Below are 19,992 nucleotides of genomic sequence, written 5' to 3' on the forward strand. Positions count from 1 at the left end.
AAAAAAAAAAAAAAAAAAAAAAAAAAAAAAAAGAGAATATCTGAGTAACAGGTGAAAAGCAATGTGTGTGTGCATAAAGGGCGCTTTTATTATCATTAAACGTCAACTTGCAAACAGACAATAGACCCATGACTATTGCTCCCATGGATTCAGACAGTGAGATTATTAGAACAAGTGTTATTCATGTTTGTGTAGACAATAGATTCTTTTTTATTTTTTAAAATATAAACATGTAAACCAAACTTGTATAAATAGGATGACAAAGATTATGATGAAGCGAAATCATCTGTATTATAATATTCTGGGTATTTCTTTATAAGCTCATTCAATTCATTCTGTTGTCTAACCAAGTTGGGTGTTAAGTCATCATAAACATCAGTAAATAGATGCTTAATAGCAGGCTTCTTTCTCTTTTCTGCAGCACTAAATGCTTTCAAAATTTCCTTTTTTACTGACTTGCGATACTCTTCCTCTTCTTGTGGGCTCCACCAGTTCTTGGCTTCAATGTATCTTCGTAATCGAGTGATAGGGTTGTCAAACTGTGCTCGTTCTTCAACCTCTTTTCTATCACGATATTTGGTAGAATCATCAGAAGTACTGTGATGACCAATACGATAAGTCATTGCTTCAATCAGAACAGGTCTCTGCTCCTTGACAGCAATCTCTCTGGCTACTTTTGTGGCATTATAAATGGCCCAAATATCATTACCATCCACGCGAATAGTATCGATACCGTAGCCGATACCACGACTGGCGATACCGTCACCTTTGTATTGCTCAGAGGATGGTGTTGAAATAGCAAAGCCATTGTTACGGCTTTTTTTAAAAAAAGAATGTTAGAATGAAGCTATACGAGATAAACTATAATTTCCTTACCAGAAAAAGATGGTAGGGCATTTTAAGGTTGCAGCCATATTCAAACCAGCATGGAAATCACCTTCGGATGCAGCACCTTCACCAAAGAAACACAATGTACAAGCATTGGCCCCGGAAAGCTTTAATGCGTATGCAGCGCCTGATGCTTGAGGGATCTGTGTGCCAAGTGGAGAAGAGATTGTCTGAAAGTTCAATTTCTTGGAACCATAGTGGACAGGCATTTGTCGTCCTTTTCCATAATCTAATTCATTTGAGAAACATTGATTAAGGAACTCATCAAGTGTGAAACCACGATAGACCAGCATAAAGGCTTCTCGATACTGAACGGAGAAATTTGATTAAACATACAATGTATCTAAGCTAATACACTTTACCTGTCCAAATACAACATCTTCAGGCTTTAAAGCAGCAGCTGTTCCAATCATGGCTTCTTCACCATAGTGTGTCATGTAAAAACTAATACGACCCTGGCGTTGAGCATCATACAGAATACCATCCATTGTATGAAGTAGAACCATACTCTTGTAGCATTTAAGGACTTCTTCTCTTGGAAGATTGGGATCGTGTTCCGGATCCAAGACAGTGCCGGTATGATCCATGACTCGATAAGCCTTCAAAGACTCGATCTGCTGCATAAATTTCAATTCATTTGTGAATCGATCGGTTGAGCCCCATAATGATTTATTGGAACGGCCAGGTTCATCACTAGTTGTTTGAGCCACATTGACTGAAGCATTATTCAGAAGCTAAAAAAAAAAGTTAACATCTGTTATAGATGATGTATATAAATGAATCTAACCTTTGTAGTAGCTGCAAAAGACCTTCTTTGAGATAATAAAGCTACATTTTGTAGACTACGTCTCAGATGTGCTCTCAGCATTTTAAAGATAAAAGAAGTGAAAGAAAGAAAGAAAGAGAGAATCAAATATAGATAAACAAACCATATAACTCACCGTGTGAAATTTTGTTCATTTTCCATTTTAAGCTTGTTGCGTGGGAAAAATAGGAATGACTGTACCTGTCACTTAGAGAACCAGTGCAGGATGAAACATGGCTATTAAGATGGTAAAAATGCAATGATTTTATTTGATTATGCATAAATTACTTTCTTTTTTTTCCAATTTCAATTAATGTGTGTATATAATATCAATTTTTATTTTTCTTTATTGATTTAAATAATATGCAAGAGGATAAGAAGATATAGTTAACTTTGATAAAGTGTTCTATTTTAGTCTGGCAAATCCAAATGCTATTAGATATAGTACATTTAAAAGCCTCAGGGTTAAGAGAAGCAATGTAAAATCAAGTCATCAGCTCTTACTTTTCTTTGGTGACTTTAGCTTAAGTTAAACCCTTTCCAGTTTAATCCAATTCATTAATACAAGCTAATCATTCTATAACACTAATGCTTTTTTTTTGCATGAAAGTATGACCCTTATTTAAAATAATTATGTGTCTATCGTAGAAGATAACTTCCGTTCAAAAGGTAATGACGAGAGGAATCCGCTATGCTCCAATTCGAAACTGTTGATAACTGCAGTTGCATACTACGGATTGTCATCGAAAACACGCCGCAAGTAGTATTTCCATATAGTTGCGATACCCACGCTAAAGAAACAAAGAACGTTCGTATCGACTGTTGTTGCTCGTCTACCAGGACAAAAAAAGTGAGCACAGATCATATTTCATCTGCAATAAGAAACTTGTCCGGCAGAGCATATCTCTTAAAAATGGAGGACCAGAAGTTGAGTTTGAGGAGCAGCTCGCAAAGAGATAGTGGTGTGTTTAAATGTCTTGTTGACAGAGTCTGCACAATGGAGAGATGGTCACGTTAGGATTCCAGGCATGCTGTAAAGCAGCCGTAGGAATGTAGCCATGTAGCAGACGAAACCATGGCGTGAAGGCTTTGGGATGTATAGTCAGAGACTAAAAAGTTTGCCAATACTGAGGTCGAAGAAGCAGTGAATGAGGCAGAGCCAAAGGCGGATGGCGTGGTGTGTTAGCAAATCAAAGTCTTTGTGTCATAAGAATCGGAGCTGACTAGAAGATACCTTGACAGTTGGAATAGGCATTGCATTGGATTTCCGCGTAGGATTTGGGATTGTCCAATGAGCACATGGGGTATCCAAAAGAAGCTGTTGTCAAATCTATCAGGCGCTGGCACCTGAGGTCCCAAGACTGATAGATCGTCGCGAGGCCCAAAGGTAATGTGGCTAATCTTTGGTATCAACTGCAGAGTAGCTTGCGCTGTTCTTCGGCTTGGGAAAAGACTCTGTCTAAGCGCACGGAGAGCAGAGAATATGGATGTACGGAATGAAAATATGAAGCAGGAGGTTATAGAAAATCTTTCAACTGTGCTTTCCCAGTGCAATCCCTTAGCACACGTTTATCGTCATGCATGAGATATTAAGCAACCATGAAAGCTTCAGCAGCAACAGTGAAGATAGATTTAATAACAACCGTTCTACCGAAAGCAGATCACCTTATATAAATCCATCGATAAGAATGCGTTTCATTAAGGAGGCGACAGGCGTGTCCAGGATTTACCCACAATGGAGGACTTTGCCGCAGTTATTCCTATTGAGTATAGCGACAGGAACTTCCGCGGCATCGTTCTTACCTTGAGAAGCAGCAATAGAAATGATAGTCTCCGTCAAGGACAGAATTTTGAGTAGTACTCCCAACGTATAAGCCAGACACATGCTGCATATACACCCACCCACTACGTATTTTTATTTCCTCATGGAACATATGAGTGACGTCAGGGTTTGTACCTCTTCTTTTCCCTCTTTACTGTTGCTTCTTCGACCATTGTTCCTTATGTTAGATGATGGCCCATGACCACCTTGTGCCATTTTAGTATCCTTATCCATGTCTTTTATAAATAAAATGCTTTGAGGATCACAGTAAAATGTACAATGTGTCAAGAGTGGTGTGCTTTTTTCATTGTAGAAACATTTTACTATTAAAGGAAACATGATCAATTAATAAAAAATGCTGTCGATCGTTAATTTAACATAACAAGGCTATCCACAGTTACTTTTCTTTTTTTCTTTTTTTTACTTCAACATGAAGCGAAATAAGGGGAAAGGCATGTAAGCTATAAAGTTGAATATGGCATTTATTAAAGGTTCATTTAGTCGTCGATCGTGGGTTCCCTTCTTTGTTTGCACAAACGCAAACAAATTTATTCAAAAATGCAACTTTTGAAGCAAATGATGATGACTTTCAAGAAACGTCGTTGCTTAGAAAAGGTAAAGATGATATCTATTATTACCATCTGTTTTATAACTGAATATTATAATAGGCAAGAACGTCCATACTACTTTGAAAGCTGTTAAAGAAGACACATCTGCTCCTGATTTCTCAAATCTATACCTGCAGGCAATAACGATACGTGTGTTCAAGATGTATTATCCGCTCCTCCTCCTTCTACTAGCCGTACTTCTGCTCCTGTCAAGGCCTCCAAGAAATATCAAGACAAGGTTGATAAGACCGAAGCGCTTAAAAAGGAGAAAGAAAAGAACAAGGCGACAGGTACTGAGCAAAAACAAGTACGATGTACTTCTTGTGGTGGAACCGATCACTCTCGCTCCTTCAGCAAATTGTGTCCTATGAATAAATCAAAAACGGAGTTTCCAAAGCCCAGGGATACCATCGAGAAAACTTCTATAACCAAGGAATCTTTGGCTAATACTTGCAGATATCCCAAGTTCGTTACCCTGATTCAAGAAGTAATTGACCATGTCACTCAATTGGTATACACTGGATCCATCTTTGCTAATTACTATCTCTTGGGGCTTCTCACATGCCTCTGATAGTACCAAGAAGTGCTTCAAAGCCTTTTGTGAACCTACTTTTCTTACTCAATCGGATTTGGATAAGTACGCAAGTAAAGGATATATGACCATTGTATGTTCTATGGCTAAGCAGTATGAAACATTAGTCCGTAATTATGTATGCTCTACTTACGAAGACAGGGCTCTCAGACATATCCTTAATGTCTTATCAGAAAAGACTTCTCTTTACTTCTGTGATGATCGCTTAACGGTCACGCAGCGCAAGCCTTTAGCAAAGCATATCTTTCAGCAAAGATAAATCCCGAGTCTTCCTGATCACCCACTGTTGACCGAATTGAACGATATGAAACCACTGCCAATAACTTTCTTACTTTCTGGTCAATGTACGATGCTTCCAATGATACTGACGTACAAAGTGAAGCTAATCTGTATGCCAAGCCTCGATGCCACATGAAATGGTTACACTTTATACAGAAAGAAATAGAACAAAAGAAGTTCATCCAAGAAATGAAACCTCAAGACAAAGCATCAAGCAGTTATGCTCATAGAAAGTTACAAGAGCTTCCTTTTGTCAAGAATTTGAAAGAAAATGCATTGACCGTTATCAATTCCAACAAGACCTTGGAAATAACAAGCAAGCTTAGAAATATTGATAAGAAGGATATTGACACTGTTCAAATCTTTATCAAAACAGTACAAGCAAGAACTCAAGTCATGGCCTTCATACCTCTCAAATACACTGACCCTCGAGGATCAAGATACTTTTCTTTACTTCCCTTGTACAAGGCTGATCCTAAGAGTATACAGATTGATGCTCAATCTTTCTGGAAGCTTGCCAAACAATGTGACAACGAGATCAAACGAGGTCAAAAGAGTGAATAATAACTTAACTTTATGGTACTTTAATATCTTTGATTTTTCAAAAATAGGCTACAAGGCATTTGAAAGCTTGAGTTCATGTTCAAAGAAGTTTGCATACGTATGCTTACATGACTTTTATTTTTGAACTAAACAAACGTTATCACTGTAGAAATATGATCATCACTGATGGATATGCTATATCATTTATGTTTAAGAAATCTGTCTCCATTCAAGATGAGCCTAGAAGTGAACCAAAGGCGCCCAAGGAGTTTGTTGATATAGTTGACGATGCAGATATTTGGACTGTTGATCAACGGCAGTGAATTCCTTAACGCCTCGATAAGTATAAAATAAACAATACGTTATTCATTAGTCTTTTAGTTAATACAAATTATACAATAATATTATTAACTCAAGTAACGTCAAGTAAAATAAACGCAAAATATTGAAAGGAAGTCATAAAGAGATTCTGGCCTCTTTATGATGACTCTGGAGTTTTGAATGATAGTAACACCCCTTTAGTTTCCATGCAAATGTAAACATCCAAACTTCGACTTTAGAAATAAATACGCATTGATTCTATTTTATAGATTTCTATAAGGGGATATTACTACCGAAGAGAGTAATAATCACTACTATTCAACAATACAATGAGTCTTTAGAGAGAAGGAAATAAAAAAAAAGCGCGACCTGGGTTGTAATAACCACCCTTCTGTTACTAAGCTTCATAGCAAAGAACAGATAAATAAATTCTATTGACTTCTTCTTGTGTCCATATTATCATAAGATCATGAACAGATAATACCTTCCAGAAACAAAGTAATGGAAACTAAAAACTCCTTAGGGAGCAAGGACAAAAAAAGTGAAGTGAAAGTGAATGGTGGAAGGAGCTAAAAGGTTTGTCGATGCCATCAAGTCAATGGAGGAAACGCTCGCCTAGAGAATTGATTTCCTGTGGGAAGCAGCCGTATTGAAGCAGATCTACTTCAGAAAGAATAGAACAGATGATCGGCCAATAAAACCGCCAAGGGTCAGCGTACCTTGGGATAAATCCGAGGGCTCAAAGGTAGCTTATTAAGGAGGAACGACAGGAGATCTAAGATGGAGAGCGGGAGGTATAATCTTCAGTGCATCTGAATGCATTCAATGACGTGTGGCTGGGTAAGCAGACAAGAGAGATGTGTCTTGGATATGACCGTGATCGGCCTCCAGGCAACCAGCCAAGGTGTGAACGAATACAGCAGCTACGCTCTTGGTGTGCCATGGGTATCCACAAGGTTACATATTAACACACATATCAAAAAGGCATTACTATTCGATTCCATAAATATTCAAAACGATGGTTTTAACTGAAACGAGCTTTTTCTAGCTAACATGCTATAGTGTTGTAGTTGAACAAATAACACTTTGACACCAGTACCAAAATACTCCAGCAGCTTTGATATAGGGCTGGATCAATATATAGATTGGGGGTACCAAAATGAGAGAAGCTTTGACTCATAACCATGTATTGGTTGTCGTAAGCCTTGTTGTAAATAGTCCTGCTTGATGAAGTAGAGGGCACGAATAGTTAGGCTGTTCTGAGGGGTAGGTAGGCCGCGCCAAAGGGCAGCTTTAATGATGTTGGGCCACTAATATCCTCGAAGGTGTTGTACATGTGGGAGAAGGTAACCAAACAGAGACTTGTCCGGCACATCCAGGAAGCGAAAAAAAAAAATTAAGCCTATAGAATACGTACTCTTTCGTTCATAGTAGGAATGTCTGCCAAATGCAACATTACTTTGATAGAAAAACGATCGCGAGTACCATAGATCATCCTTATGCACATCATCCTTATGCACCTATTTTGAATGTCTTCGAATCTTTGCACCTGGGAATTGGAGAAAAGGTCAATAGCTAGGCCATATTCCATTTGTATTCAATAGGTTAGGAATGGTTATCTAGTATAACATATTTTGTAGGGTTCCATCTGTAATCAGCCTCTAAGCTAGAGGCCAATTGGAACTTTGAAGATCCCTGTGAGACAAAGTCATGCCAGATCTACCACTAGTCTTGGTATCACTGCGCAGATCTATGCTCTTGAAGACAGAGCTGTACTCTTGAATGGCTGCAATCTGCCTTTTCGTACACTTCATCTCCGTGAGTGCTCCGTCGGTGGCCGTATCATCACCTGCACCTCTTGCATAACTAAAAGCTTCGAGGTAACCCACCGTTTCGCCTCCTGTCTGGGCTAAATTCGTAGATATCAAGTACTCTTCCCTTCGAGCAGAAGACAAGGGCAAAGCCGAGTCAACCAACATGGAATCCGAGTTGCGGCCAAGATCAGAAGGAGAAGAACCATCCGAGAATGCTGGATTGATAGTTCTATCGGAAGTAACGGAAGCCATGGTTTGTTCCTCGAAGATATAATAAAAAATAAATAAATGGGCCTCTATTTCTTTTATGGATGCTATTATTTGTTGATTTGTATGGATAGAAATGTTGTTATATTCTTGCTTGTAGACAAAAATCTCAAGTTTCCCGCTTCTCGAACTCTTAGCATTGCAATGTAAAGTGAGTCATAATGTTTAAAGTGCTTCAGTGAAATAGCAACTTTTGGCACTGTTAGACGTTGTACTTTGTGAATCGTTGAAAATGAATTGGTTATCAGATGTATATCTCATCATTCTTTTGGGGCTTCTTCCTGACTGTTGTCCTTTTTGTACACCAAGAAATCTTTTGTTATTTTGGTTACTATTCCAAGTGTTCCATTCTACATGGCCTTTGGATGTGTTGATATTGTGCAATAACATAACTCGAGCATTTAGCGATAGAAGTAAATATAATTCATGATGGACAGTAATTAACAATAAAAAATGTTTGAGATATTGAAGATACGTAGGATAAAATAATAGCATTCCGTGAAATTTCTCAGATCGAAACAGTCAGCTCGACAGTGGCCCTCCCTTCCCCCCTCCCGACTGGCAGATATGACAGAATGGAGGCATTTCGTCTCATTGCAGGACCATTTTCTGGGACACCCAGAGAGTCTATGAGGATGGAAGAAAATCTGAAACGAAGGAGAGTCTTCTTGAGATACAGCGGACGAACTCTATCATAGGCTTTTTCTTGGTTTAGATCCCATTATTCTCTTGAGTGTTTTCAAAGTATTTCCAGGGCTAGATTTGGGGCCAATATTCAAAATAGCGTAACCAACACCAAAACAGAATAGTCGAGTCTCCATGGCTTTAGTCAATTTTTTAATAGGTTGCAGAGGTAAACGCTCAAGTTTCAAACGAACAATTTAAGCATCCATAGGCAGATGAGGATAGCCTTTGACTACATTACTATCGGCCAGAGCGATGCCTTCATTAACCAGTGTATTATGTTCTTTACTGCCTAGAGTCTATTGGGTCTCAATAAATGTCCTGTTGAGATGTTTGCGAGCGCTGAGAGATCTTTCAAAGTAAATCGCGTCTCCGTTACTAATAAGCATCATTGAAGGCTTGGAATGCTTTCGTAGCGAGATTCAGGTCTTTGATGTCAGTGACGTCAATGAGAGTACTATTTTTTTTCAATGCTTTTGATGAAATGTCGAATATTAACTTGCTGCTGAGGTATATTGAAGGTTGAATCAATTGATGAAAGAACTGTTTCGACGATAAGAGTTCAGGAAGAAAGAAGAATAACAAAGTGTAAAGCTTTTTCATCCACATTAATTTTATCTTTAATACAGCGGCGGTATTAGCTTTACTTTCTGACAAGTTGGAAGTAAAGGCGTAGATTCCTTGAGCACGATCTTGTTTGATGTCACTATTGTGTGCCAACTCTAGTTCGCCTCTTTTTTCCTAGATAGATTAGGCAACAATATACACCTTTTTCTGAATAGATTGTCGATGTTTACAGTGTAAATGCAGCACGTCATTATTTTTGGAGGTGTAAAGCTGGGAATAATTGGCTACAGAAATAAAAGGTGTATTGACGAAACGAGCTGTTGGTGCTGTGAGCTTAATCTGTAAAGTCAAATTAAATACGACCATCAAATAAGCAATTAAGTTGCATAATTAGGAAATAAAACATTGAGGAATACACATGGGAATTACTGATCTCGGGATTAATTACAATGTGGCGGGTTATGTCTTGTTAGGTTACCTTATATATAATAGTTTAAAGTAGGATTTAAAGAGTTTTGGAGACGTTAAGTCTTGTAAAAGTTAGATATTCTTGTACGAGTAGGTTGCTTGTTTGTGACCACCAGATCTATAACAAATCAAATAAGCAATTGAGTTATAAAATATAAAAATAAAGTAATTGGTTAAAAATAAAAAGGTACAAGGACTATTCCGATCAGTAGTATGAGGTTGGTACTAGATCGGAAAGGATTTTAAGTAAATAATGAAAAGAAAAGAAAATAAAAAAAGTATTATAAATCTTTTAAAGAAAGGATTTATAAGAAAGGTGAAAGAATATAAGGATAGAGGGATAGTTTTATTCAAATATTCAATGTCTTGTCCAAGAAGGACGCAACGAGCAAGAGTATTTATACTGTAAGATTGTATTGTTATTCTCCTTAGGAGTTGTAAGGGTTGTTGTTAATATAGAGAGTTTTCTTGAGATTTTATAGGTTTAGGTGTTTGAAGTGACCACCAGATCTTTTAAAGTTGATCAAACTGTGAAGTATAAAGTAAAATAAAAGATAAAAAGAAGAGATCAGGAACTTTTATAACCAAAAAGGTTGTCTGTTTATTGTATATGATAAAATAAAAAGATAAGGTGAACTGCCAGTTTTTTTTTTTTTGATTTTTGCTGGCTTTCCTTTTCTTGAAATCAACGGTTGTTGATAAGTTAACCTTAGTTGTTAAATTAACTAAAGTTAATTTATCAACTAAAGTTGTCAGGTTTCAGTTCCACAGAGTTACCCTTATCGGCATCTTTTGCGTTCAGTATATTTAGGCACAGTCAGTCATGACTGACGGAGTACTAATGCTCCCTAGGTGGTGCAAAAGTGCCAAATCTGTCACACAAGGAAGACAAGGCTGTCCAAGTCGGAGGGGTATGGCCATGGAGGTAGGAGGCTTTTAAAAGACCAAGGTAAGGACAGGCGAGTGGGTCGTCGGTCATCCAGCTGTGGGTGTCTCTCTTTACCCCACACCCACTCCTATGAGTTTTGAACTTAGACAAGGCAAAAATTGCTTCTGTCGTACTTTTTATGCCACTTTTAGTATGTTACATAATACTCCCTTTTTGACTATACTTTGACAAGATGATAACCGCAGCTCAACCGCAGCTTAACAGAAGTCTATCGACATCATCCTCCGCAGTAATTGTTGACATCATTAATCATAATCTTAAGCAAATAGAACAACACCCGCAGCATATGTTAAATAATATAAATAAGTCTTCATTTTTATTAAATAAAATGACGAGCTTTTTTAACTTGCTATTTTGACATACTTATTGATTTTCATAAAAAGAATCTCTGTGAAAGAAAACGACACTTTAGCGGCATCAACATATTTGGAAATTTGTGTAACCATAAGGAAAAATATGGAAAAATATGTCGACAATTGCAGGATTTGAACCTGCGCGTGCAGAGCACAACAGATTTCGAGTCTGCCACCTTAGGCCTCTCGGTCAAATTGTCAAATTTTTTTGAGCTGAACTTAATGATTTATATATTTTAGAAATTTCACGTGATTCTCACGTGATTCTCACGTGATTCGGGGCTTGTATTTCTGCACGTCTTTGTCGTCTATAACAGAAGGATTCCTCTCCTTTGCACGCACGATATCGTAGACGAATCTGACGATTTTGGAAAGAGTACTATTATCTCGTAAGCACAAAATTGTAGTTGCGATCGTGCAGTAAATTTAATACAGAATAATGGTACTGGTACATTTGCTATGGCTTTTAATTTGAACATGTATTGATGTGCTTGATGCAACATCTGACCAGATGTAATGTTGTTATGATGTTCATTCAAGTTGCGCATTCTATGCGTTCAGTATTTAGATTAATGAATAGCTACTAATGAAAATCAGAATTCGATGCATGCATTTTGTTTTGCCAAGTACAAAGGTAAGAGACAAAAACTAATGAGAAGAGAATAGAAAAAGGACAATAAGTCAGTGAGACTGAAATATATGATATCTTTATTTACGATGAATAAAACAATGGTATTTATACTTTTAACATCTACAATCAATAATGATAATTGGATATCGAGAGCGTACCTATAAGCGTCCAGCTACAATGGGAATAACTGGGAAGAACCTAACTAGTATTAACTATTGGTTCGACGTATGTTCGAGGTGCCTTGTGGATGAGGTAATACATGATCTGACAATGTCTTGTCGAATAAGGAACCGTTGTCCTGGAAGTTAGAGCACAGACATTTCATATGGATATTGTAACGGCGCCCTAAGAGTAAGTTCACATAGATAGGTCATATATGGAAGAACTCCTAACCGAATAACGATTACTACAAATATTTATTGATAATGTTGTGATGGCACAACACATTTAACACAAGCTAAGTAATAAATTCCCAAGACATTGGCTAAATGCCCTTTGCATGGAAAGCCTCATATTTCGAAAGAGTCCCAAAAGTATTCACGTTCATTTTTAGATTAACGATAAAAGCATTGATTCTAATTGAAATGAGCTGACTGGCGTGCAAAGCATACCGTAATTCGCTTATTGAAATCTAATGGCAATCTGTCAAGAGAGCCTTGAGGTGCCTTGTTGAAAACCCCATTTAACCCGAAAGAGCAGAGAAAGCTGTATAAATACTTGTAGACGGAGGTGTAGCTTTTTAAGTATAGCTCGTGATGAACATCATAAAAATAATAAATACAAGACTAAAGCGAAAGATACCGTCTGATGTGCCAATGAAGGGATGATCAATGCTGAAGCATGTCTAAAAAAGGACTAGGTTATCTCAAATTTGGGTAAGACCTGTTGCTTGTTTCTTTAAAAGACGATTTCATTGACAAAGAAAAAAAAAAAACAATGGATTAAAAAGACCCAGATTCGTGACTGCTGATCCATGAATACAATTTAATCGAGCCCATACAAATAACAGGGAAAAAAGAAAAACTTTCTCTTTTTTTTTCTTCTTTAAACGCGAAACTTATATTTTATCTAACCCAAACCACTATTACAACCACCCCCACTTTTATTTTACTATTTTTATATAAAATCCTCCCTTCCCCTTCTCTCTTTTAATATATTATGACAACCAACAATGATATGAATAGCCCTGAACTACAGCTCTCTGTTAACGACCTTGTATATCCAACTGAAAAAGCAGAAATATTATTAGAAACATTATCGAATGAACAGCTTAGTTTACTTGAAGAAGCAGTCAATAAGATAAAGGCAAAGAAATTGAACGAAGGTAAACACCATGGCCCCCCTATGTTACGTATCCTTGTCTTATCTCTGGTTTAAAAACAGAAAAAAATAAATCACAAGAGCAGACGATGTCAACAAACCCAAACAATAACAGCAGTAATAAGTCATCCTATTTATCCATTCACGAGCCAACAACAGAATTGCGTGATGGCGTTGAATGGGTCAGTTTCGTATACTCCCATCATCGTACATTACGTAAATATTGTATAAGAACAGATCTCGATAAAGTGGATATCGGCACACTGGACGAAAAGTTTAAAAAAGAGAACTGCGTAAAGACAATTTTAGTTGTATTCTACGACATCTTAATCATTATTTAGGTGTATCCACGAGCTAATCTTCCAAGAGAAGTATATCAAGGCAACAGATGGACGTATGAAACTGAGTGTAACGTCCTTGGATGGAAACTTGCTTATCTAAATATGGAAGAACTAGCCGGCAAACGAGGACTTATTCAGCGTGCAGTCGATTCATATAGAAACAGATATCCTAGTATGCGGTCCAGACGTGTAGCCAGACAGGAGAAGTTACTGAAAGGAACACTACGCAAACGTAAACACCGTGAGGATGAAGACACACCTCCTGGAAAATCAATGAAATGTTCATCCGATAATGATAAAATACCCAAAACGCTCCTCATTGAAGAAAAGAATGGAAATAAATGTCGCATTCGCATCAATATTGAATCAGTTCTCTTGGATGCTGTTGATATGGAATTCAGAAAGAATAACTGTGTGTTTCCTAGAGCAATGGCGATTGCACCCGATACACCCAATTTGAGTCAAAGACGGATAGATGAAATAAAGTGCAATGAGATTGGTTGGAAACTTGTAAGTTTTATTCGGCACGCCCCCCTTCTTTAAACCCTGTACTAACTTAAATTAGGCCTGGTTAAACCCTCGGCAATTGGCGAATAGGAAAAATTTACTGCAGCGTGCACTGGATATGTATAGATATCAATTCACTACAGACCTGAAGCCTCGTAAATTTGCACCACGCCAGCCTCCATCATTCGCACCCGCAGAACCTGAACCATCAACAACAGACCAAAAGGTAGTGCTATTGACTGAAAAGGTTTTGGAAGAGAAACAAAAAGAATTTGATGCTCAAAGCAAGCAGCGACGAGATTCTTGTTATTCGGGAACAACCGTGACCCTTGACTTTCACGATTACTGTTTTTCTCCAGCTGCTGAAGATGACGATTGTAACCTGAGCGTCACTAAAGACACAGAGGAAGGTAGCTCCACTGCTCATGATGAATATCCATCAAACATGTTGCAGGACTTTATCCTGGCCCCACCACTTTCTGATCAACAGCGAGAGCTGGATAGTTTAAGCGAGGGAAGTGGTAGTCAAAACTTCTCCTATCAAAGCACACCAAGTCCGGAAGCGCTCATGCAGCTGACTGACTTTTATCAGCAGGCTTTATTATCGGCTGCCCTATTTGACCCTGGTCAGTCGTTGATGAAACAAGAAGACAAGTCAGTAGAAGCAGACTTACTAGAAAAATATGGAAAAGCAAACTCACTTATGGATAATCTTACCGCCAATCCTTCATTACTCAATAAGTTGTATTAAATCAGAGTTTGTATTTTACAGTGCATTTTTTCAGAAATTACTCGCACATATTACAAGATCAATAACAATTAATATTTTAGTTGATTTTCTATGTCTTCTTTATTGTTTAAAAGACAGTATGTAATAATACATAAAATGAGCTTGATATTTTTGAGTATAAAATAAATGTAGGGCCATCATTCTTCCTTTTCTATTCTTGTCTAACTATACAATTCATGTTCAAACACACATAAGAGCTTCATGGGTCTTTTGAAATAAGAAAGGGTCAAGTGCTACCCTAGATTAACGGTTAATTGATAACGTAATAGCTATGCTGGTGAGACTGATTTTATGTAGGACTATCGGAAAAGGAAGGTGCTGCAGATAGACTTAGTTTTTTTTTTTTGTAATAATAAAATGTGCTTTAGTCATATGATATGTGCTCTCTTTTTGCAGTCATTTGTGAAGGATACTTTCACTCAGCTGTATGAGGACTGAGTGTAGTTAGAGGATTTGAAGCCAGTAAAAAAATATTTTAGATAAAACTAAAGGAGGGTTAAGCAGATCAGGAATACAAAGCTCAGTAGTCTAAAGGCTCGAGTGATTTTCTTTTGACAATACCTGCCAAATAAGGAGCTAAGTCACCCTGAAACAATAGATAAAAAAAAAGTGCATAATACAGATCGATTTTTTCTTTTTTTTTTTTAAAGCCCCATTAAATGAACCTTTTGTACAATAGAAAAAGCAGCCTTAGACAAAAACCACATATCTTAACTGCTGAACAGATATGTAAGCTTGGAGAGATCATAGGCATGAAGTTTCATATAAGAGAACTCGTAGGCATCTTCAACTTTATCTTGGATTAATTCAATTGACCTCTCTTTAGGTCCCTACCATGCTGTTTCGTTTAAAGAAGCGCAAGCTGGAGGCTATTTATCGTTATCTTTCAGAGCACCATCTTCTACATGATAAAGAACCACTGATAGCCGATTTACAGACGCATCGGCTAGGAAAATACTTGTTATCAACCATTTATCCTGGATACTCAGCGGCTAGAGCCAGAAATTTTGCGTACCGAGATTATCGAGAGTGGTAATATTAAAATAGAATCACAAGAATCGGTTAGGACTCATTTTCTTATAGTAGAGAAAAGGAGTATGGCACAGTGGATCCATTAGCGTACGACTATGCGCCGACGACCGAAATGTTTGAAAGGCTGGATGAAGTGTTTCGTGTTGATGTGAATTGGCAAAATGAGCAGCGGTTATTGAAGCACACTATTAAGATCCCTGTGCATATCTTGAAGAAATCAATTGATAGAATTGATGCAGTAAATGACAATAAGTCGATACAAAATATTGAATATCACCTTTACTTGTGGAATTCCACCAAGACATTATTGAAGCCTCTGTGTAAGTCCTTGATTATAAATTCGAATCAGGTGTGGACAGGGAGGCAACAGGTGAACATAAAGAATGTCAAAGCCAACACTGTGATTCATATTCGGTTTTTGTAGAAACTTGTAAATGGAGGATTTATGCATATTGACATTAGTCAACAAATTAAACAGTACGTTCGACGAAGATCAGTGACAAATGAGACAGAGAAAGCAGAGTTGAGGCGATATATAAGCCTTGAAGTTGAACTAGCAGACGAAAATGAGCGAAATATAAGTCACATATCTATATGTGCAGTGTTAAGAATACCCTCAAACGAGGTACATCTATTTCTAACAAGTGAGGACAAGTGTAACACTTTTATGTAGTTGGTATCTCAGCTGTATATGCAGACAGCTACAGAAATCATGTACAAATCCATTCAGTCAAGTCCTTATCCGCTAATAACTCAGCAAATGATGATACAAGTATTGAAACAGAAAGAAAGTGGCCATTTAGATAGTACAGAGGATATATTTATGACGTGTATGTCTACTTGTGTTGACGATAGAGGAAAAAGAAGCTTTGACATGGAAATGATCGAATCTAGCCTACTGCAGGACCCACTGACACAGAAAAGGCTACAGCACCCAGTGAAAAGCATATATTGCAAACATAAATCGTGTTTTGATGCCTCTACATTTTTTGATCATCATGCAGACCTTCAGCTCTGGCACTGTCCTATTTGCTTTGTTCAGATAAAGCATCTGGAGGTATTTTGAAACAATATGACAAAGCTATTCTTTTAATATATACTTACCATAATGCAGGAACTAAGGATGGATTATTTGACAAAACTAGAGATTGAACAGCACCATCAAGCGGAGCCATTATACATCATGAGGAACGACCTTGTATTAACTGAAACGGGACTGTTTGCATTTCAAAGAGAACCCCATAACCATCCGCTTGACACTCACGTTAATAAGAGATTAAAGACCCTGGCTCATGTCCAGGCAACTTGAGCCTTCACAAAATGTAACTTTTTATATAAGACTAAGTAAATAAAATAATGGATAGCGTGCTATGGTACACTAACTTAATCACTGCTTCTAAACCAGTCAATGGAAACGGTAGACATTATGTTCTACAGTCACATATAGTTCGGTTTCTTACTTAATAAAAATTGAAGTCAGAACTGTGCTGTTTTCTTTTACACCATTTCCAGAAAGAGATGTCGCGCTGACTTGTCGCTTTTTCGTATAAATTATACTATAAAACCGCAAAAATTCGACTTTACTTTTTAAAAAGACTGTATGAATTTAAGTAACTAAAAATAAGGATCATGTGAAGCTCAAAAGTCTACGATGGGGTGCCTCCGATAAGCTATACAGACAGCTCAAGCTTCGCGAAAAGCTTGGTGAACTGTTACTTCTTGACATTAGCGAATAGAATACTCCCAAAGTTAGTACAAATTAAATACATATTCATGCTATAGAAATATTACTCTAATATTCTATTTTAATATGTAGACCTGCAATTCCCGCCGTGAACAAGACCTGAAGTATCTTAAAGTTGGAACAGGGGAAAATGCTTATTATATCCACCAAATATCGTTTTGCAAGAAATGTGATATTTTTTGGAATCGTGATGTGATGGCAGCGAAAAACATGTATGCCATAGCGACCTCTATTTGGAACGGTGACGGTCGTCCTAATGTCTTTCAAAGACAAAGCACCACCTTGAATGTGGTTGCCACATCTCGCCGCGGCAGGGTAAGCATCTAAACATACATAACCTCCAAAAAATGATGATGTGAGTGCAATCAAATATCACCCTTGGACGAACTATTATGAGATGTACAAAAATGAATTTTAATTCGTCTAATTTTTTTGTTTGGTTTTTGGTAAAATTCTGTATGTTAAAATTACCCTTGACACAAAGAACCTTTTGCTACTCGCACGAATCAGGCAGTTGCCGAAGTGAATAACGAACATGTGGTGGCATAAAATTCCTTAAGCCGCTTTATTTTTCAGTATATATAATAATAAAAAACAAATACATCTATTCTTCATATCTTCTTAAAGCCGCGCATCGTGGTACAAATATGCAAAATATCCCATTGAATAATAATGAGCAAATCTACGCCAGAACCGGAGTCGAACAACTTTACAAAAAGTTTGCCAAAAAGCTTAAGCTCGAGGAAGCTGAGCGAGCCGAGGGATTTCTCCTCCACCAAGACATGCAACAGGAGCTGGATGAGTCTTCGCCCAGTACCATACAAGCAAATATTTGACTATCTGTTCGCGAGGTTCCAAAAATTGAAGGTGGAGAATGGACAACAAGTGAAAATGTTAACAAAGAGTTCGCCCAAGAGCTTAAGAAACGAAAGATTGATGTCTACCAACACGTCAACTCCAAGTATAAAGACGCTGAACGCCTCCGCACCAGCGCCAAAGCAATCGCCAGCATCTATCATGACATACGACAAACATATGAGGATCAAGACGAAGAAGAACTTCTCAGGAACATCAGATAGCTCTGATGAATTACAATCTATGAATGGGCATTACCCAGACGTTGGTTCCAGCGCCTACAGCATATATGAGGAAAGAGGAGCATGTAGATAGATGCCTTTGCATCGAGAACTAATCACCGGCTTCCGACTTATTGCAGCCTTTGTCAAGGCCCGTTAGCGACAGCAGCGGATGCATTTCAACAGAGTTGGCCGAAGAAGGATTTGTATTTGAATCCACCGTGGAGACTGATCCCTAAGATGATACGACGACTGTGCTCCATCAAGGTTCAAGAAGCAGCCCTGATCACTTCACTGTGGCCGACATAGTATTGGTGATTCATGCTGACAAGGCTGAAGTCGATCGCCTCGCTGATAACAATGAAGATAAAAAGTTGGAATTTGATCGCCTGGAGGTTATCAAGCACAAAAGGGAAGAGGATGGAGTTGCAGCAGATACCTATAGTTTCCTGAATCAACAGATATGGCCTAGCACGAGCAAATCGTATGGATATGGATGGCGTATTTTTGCTAACTGGTGCCATAACAACCAACTTGAATCCAAGGCATACGAGCCGAAGACGGTATTAAAGCTTTTAATAGAACGCAACCATCTGTCAGATCAATATCTGAACGTAACTAGATCAGCCATAAGTTCAGTGTACAATGTACTGCACCCACGACTACTAATAATATCCCAGCATCCATTAATTCTGGAATTCTTCAAGGTCAGGCGTAAGTCAAGCATACATGTTTCAGAATTACACGAATTAGAAATATGGAACTTACAGCTATTGATCGATTATATCACTAAATGGAGATACACTGAAGACTTTCCAGTCAAGATATCTCAGCAGAAGACACTACTTCTATTAGGTATAGCAACAATGTGACGAGCAGGTTCGAACTTGGGGCGTTTACACTCCGTGACATACAATTCACGTTCGATCAAGAGAGACTAGTAGGCGTTACTCTTCTCTCCAGAAAACCCAAAGAAGCAAACTTTAAGACATCAAAGCTTGGAGTGGCTGATACGACGAAGAAAAACGTGTGCCCTGTCCGAACATTACACATGTTTGTCAAGAAGGCTTCTTCAATGCGTACTTCTTTACCAGAAGGCCACACGTTATTTTTAGTCTACATTAAGGATATAACTACTGTTCATTCTGTCTTGCCTAGCACGGTATCCAATTGGGCTAAAAGCCATATGAGATGCGCTGGCGTTGATATAAAGAAATATAAAGCACATTTACTTTGGTCAGCTTCCAGCGCTTTCATAGTACAAAGTGGCAATGCTATTGATAGTATTAAACAGCACGCTCATTGGTCCAATGGATCATATACTTTTGAACAATTCTACTTGAAACCTTTTAACTCACACACGGAAGGCTCAAAGATAACGAATTCAATTTTTTCTTCACCTGAAAACCATACCACCACATCGAAGTGTGAAACGAAGGCAACAACGATTGATTTACAATGGACAAACAATTTCACTTTATAAGTAACGCTGTGGTGTGTCGGCTCGGAAAATGAATGTCAAACGGTTTTGAGACGAGAGCGAATCTAAACTATATAAGAATTCGTGCCCCTTCAAGAGATACATGTTATA

At 37.8% G+C, this 19,992-nt stretch overlaps 6 protein-coding genes and 1 non-coding gene across 7 annotated transcripts; 5 read left to right on the plus strand and 2 right to left on the minus strand.

Annotated features, from left to right (window-relative positions):
- Positions 1-183: 183 nt before the first annotated feature.
- Positions 184-1,798, minus strand: RHIMIDRAFT_221906 (branched chain keto acid dehydrogenase E1). Its single transcript, XM_023607446.1, has 4 exons — positions 1,676-1,798; positions 1,251-1,622; positions 877-1,196; positions 184-816 (listed from the first exon to the last, which is right to left on the minus strand). Exons 1-4 carry the CDS (start codon positions 1,754-1,756, stop codon positions 267-269), a joined length of 1,323 nt encoding a protein of 440 aa, XP_023471379.1. The 5' UTR covers positions 1,757-1,798; the 3' UTR covers positions 184-266.
- A 2,275-nt stretch (positions 1,799-4,073) lies between these two features.
- RHIMIDRAFT_310317 (uncharacterized protein) lies at positions 4,074-4,694 on the plus strand (the record flags this gene model as incomplete). The annotated part of the gene is made up of 3 exons (XM_023614649.1): positions 4,074-4,130; positions 4,189-4,286; positions 4,316-4,694. The coding sequence occupies 3 exons, from the start codon at positions 4,074-4,076 to the stop codon at positions 4,692-4,694; spliced, it is 534 nt and encodes a 177-aa protein (XP_023471380.1).
- A 175-nt stretch (positions 4,695-4,869) lies between these two features.
- RHIMIDRAFT_288509 (uncharacterized protein) lies at positions 4,870-5,860 on the plus strand (the record flags this gene model as incomplete). Its single annotated transcript, XM_023613573.1, has 3 exons — positions 4,870-5,550; positions 5,606-5,645; positions 5,707-5,860. The coding sequence occupies exons 1-3, from the start codon at positions 5,058-5,060 to the stop codon at positions 5,858-5,860; spliced, it is 687 nt and encodes a 228-aa protein (XP_023471381.1). The 5' UTR covers positions 4,870-5,057.
- Positions 5,861-11,077: 5,217 nt separating this feature from the next.
- Positions 11,078-11,160, minus strand: RHIMIDRAFT_t6. Its single transcript has one exon. It is a non-coding gene; the product is annotated as a tRNA-Ser (tRNA).
- A 1,365-nt stretch (positions 11,161-12,525) lies between these two features.
- On the plus strand, positions 12,526-14,609 carry RHIMIDRAFT_254574 (uncharacterized protein). Its single transcript, XM_023611103.1, has 4 exons — positions 12,526-12,915; positions 12,975-13,204; positions 13,253-13,762; positions 13,818-14,609. The coding sequence occupies exons 1-4, from the start codon at positions 12,750-12,752 to the stop codon at positions 14,508-14,510; spliced, it is 1,599 nt and encodes a 532-aa protein (XP_023471382.1). The 5' UTR covers positions 12,526-12,749; the 3' UTR covers positions 14,511-14,609.
- Positions 14,610-15,209: 600 nt separating this feature from the next.
- RHIMIDRAFT_10720 (uncharacterized protein) lies at positions 15,210-16,208 on the plus strand. The gene is made up of 3 exons (XM_023605191.1): positions 15,210-15,325; positions 15,376-15,581; positions 15,633-16,208. Exons 1-3 carry the CDS (start codon positions 15,302-15,304, stop codon positions 16,003-16,005), a joined length of 603 nt encoding a protein of 200 aa, XP_023471383.1. The 5' UTR covers positions 15,210-15,301; the 3' UTR covers positions 16,006-16,208.
- RHIMIDRAFT_10724 (uncharacterized protein) lies at positions 15,769-16,948 on the plus strand. Its single transcript, XM_023605192.1, has 2 exons — positions 15,769-16,206; positions 16,255-16,948. The coding sequence occupies exons 1-2, from the start codon at positions 16,027-16,029 to the stop codon at positions 16,645-16,647; spliced, it is 573 nt and encodes a 190-aa protein (XP_023471384.1). The 5' UTR covers positions 15,769-16,026; the 3' UTR covers positions 16,648-16,948.
- The last annotated feature ends 3,044 nt before the right edge of the window (positions 16,949-19,992 follow it).

This window comes from Rhizopus microsporus (assembly GCF_002708625.1).
Source record: "Rhizopus microsporus ATCC 52813 unplaced genomic scaffold scaffold_1, whole genome shotgun sequence".
NCBI lineage: Eukaryota > Fungi > Mucoromycota > Mucoromycetes > Mucorales > Rhizopodaceae > Rhizopus > Rhizopus microsporus.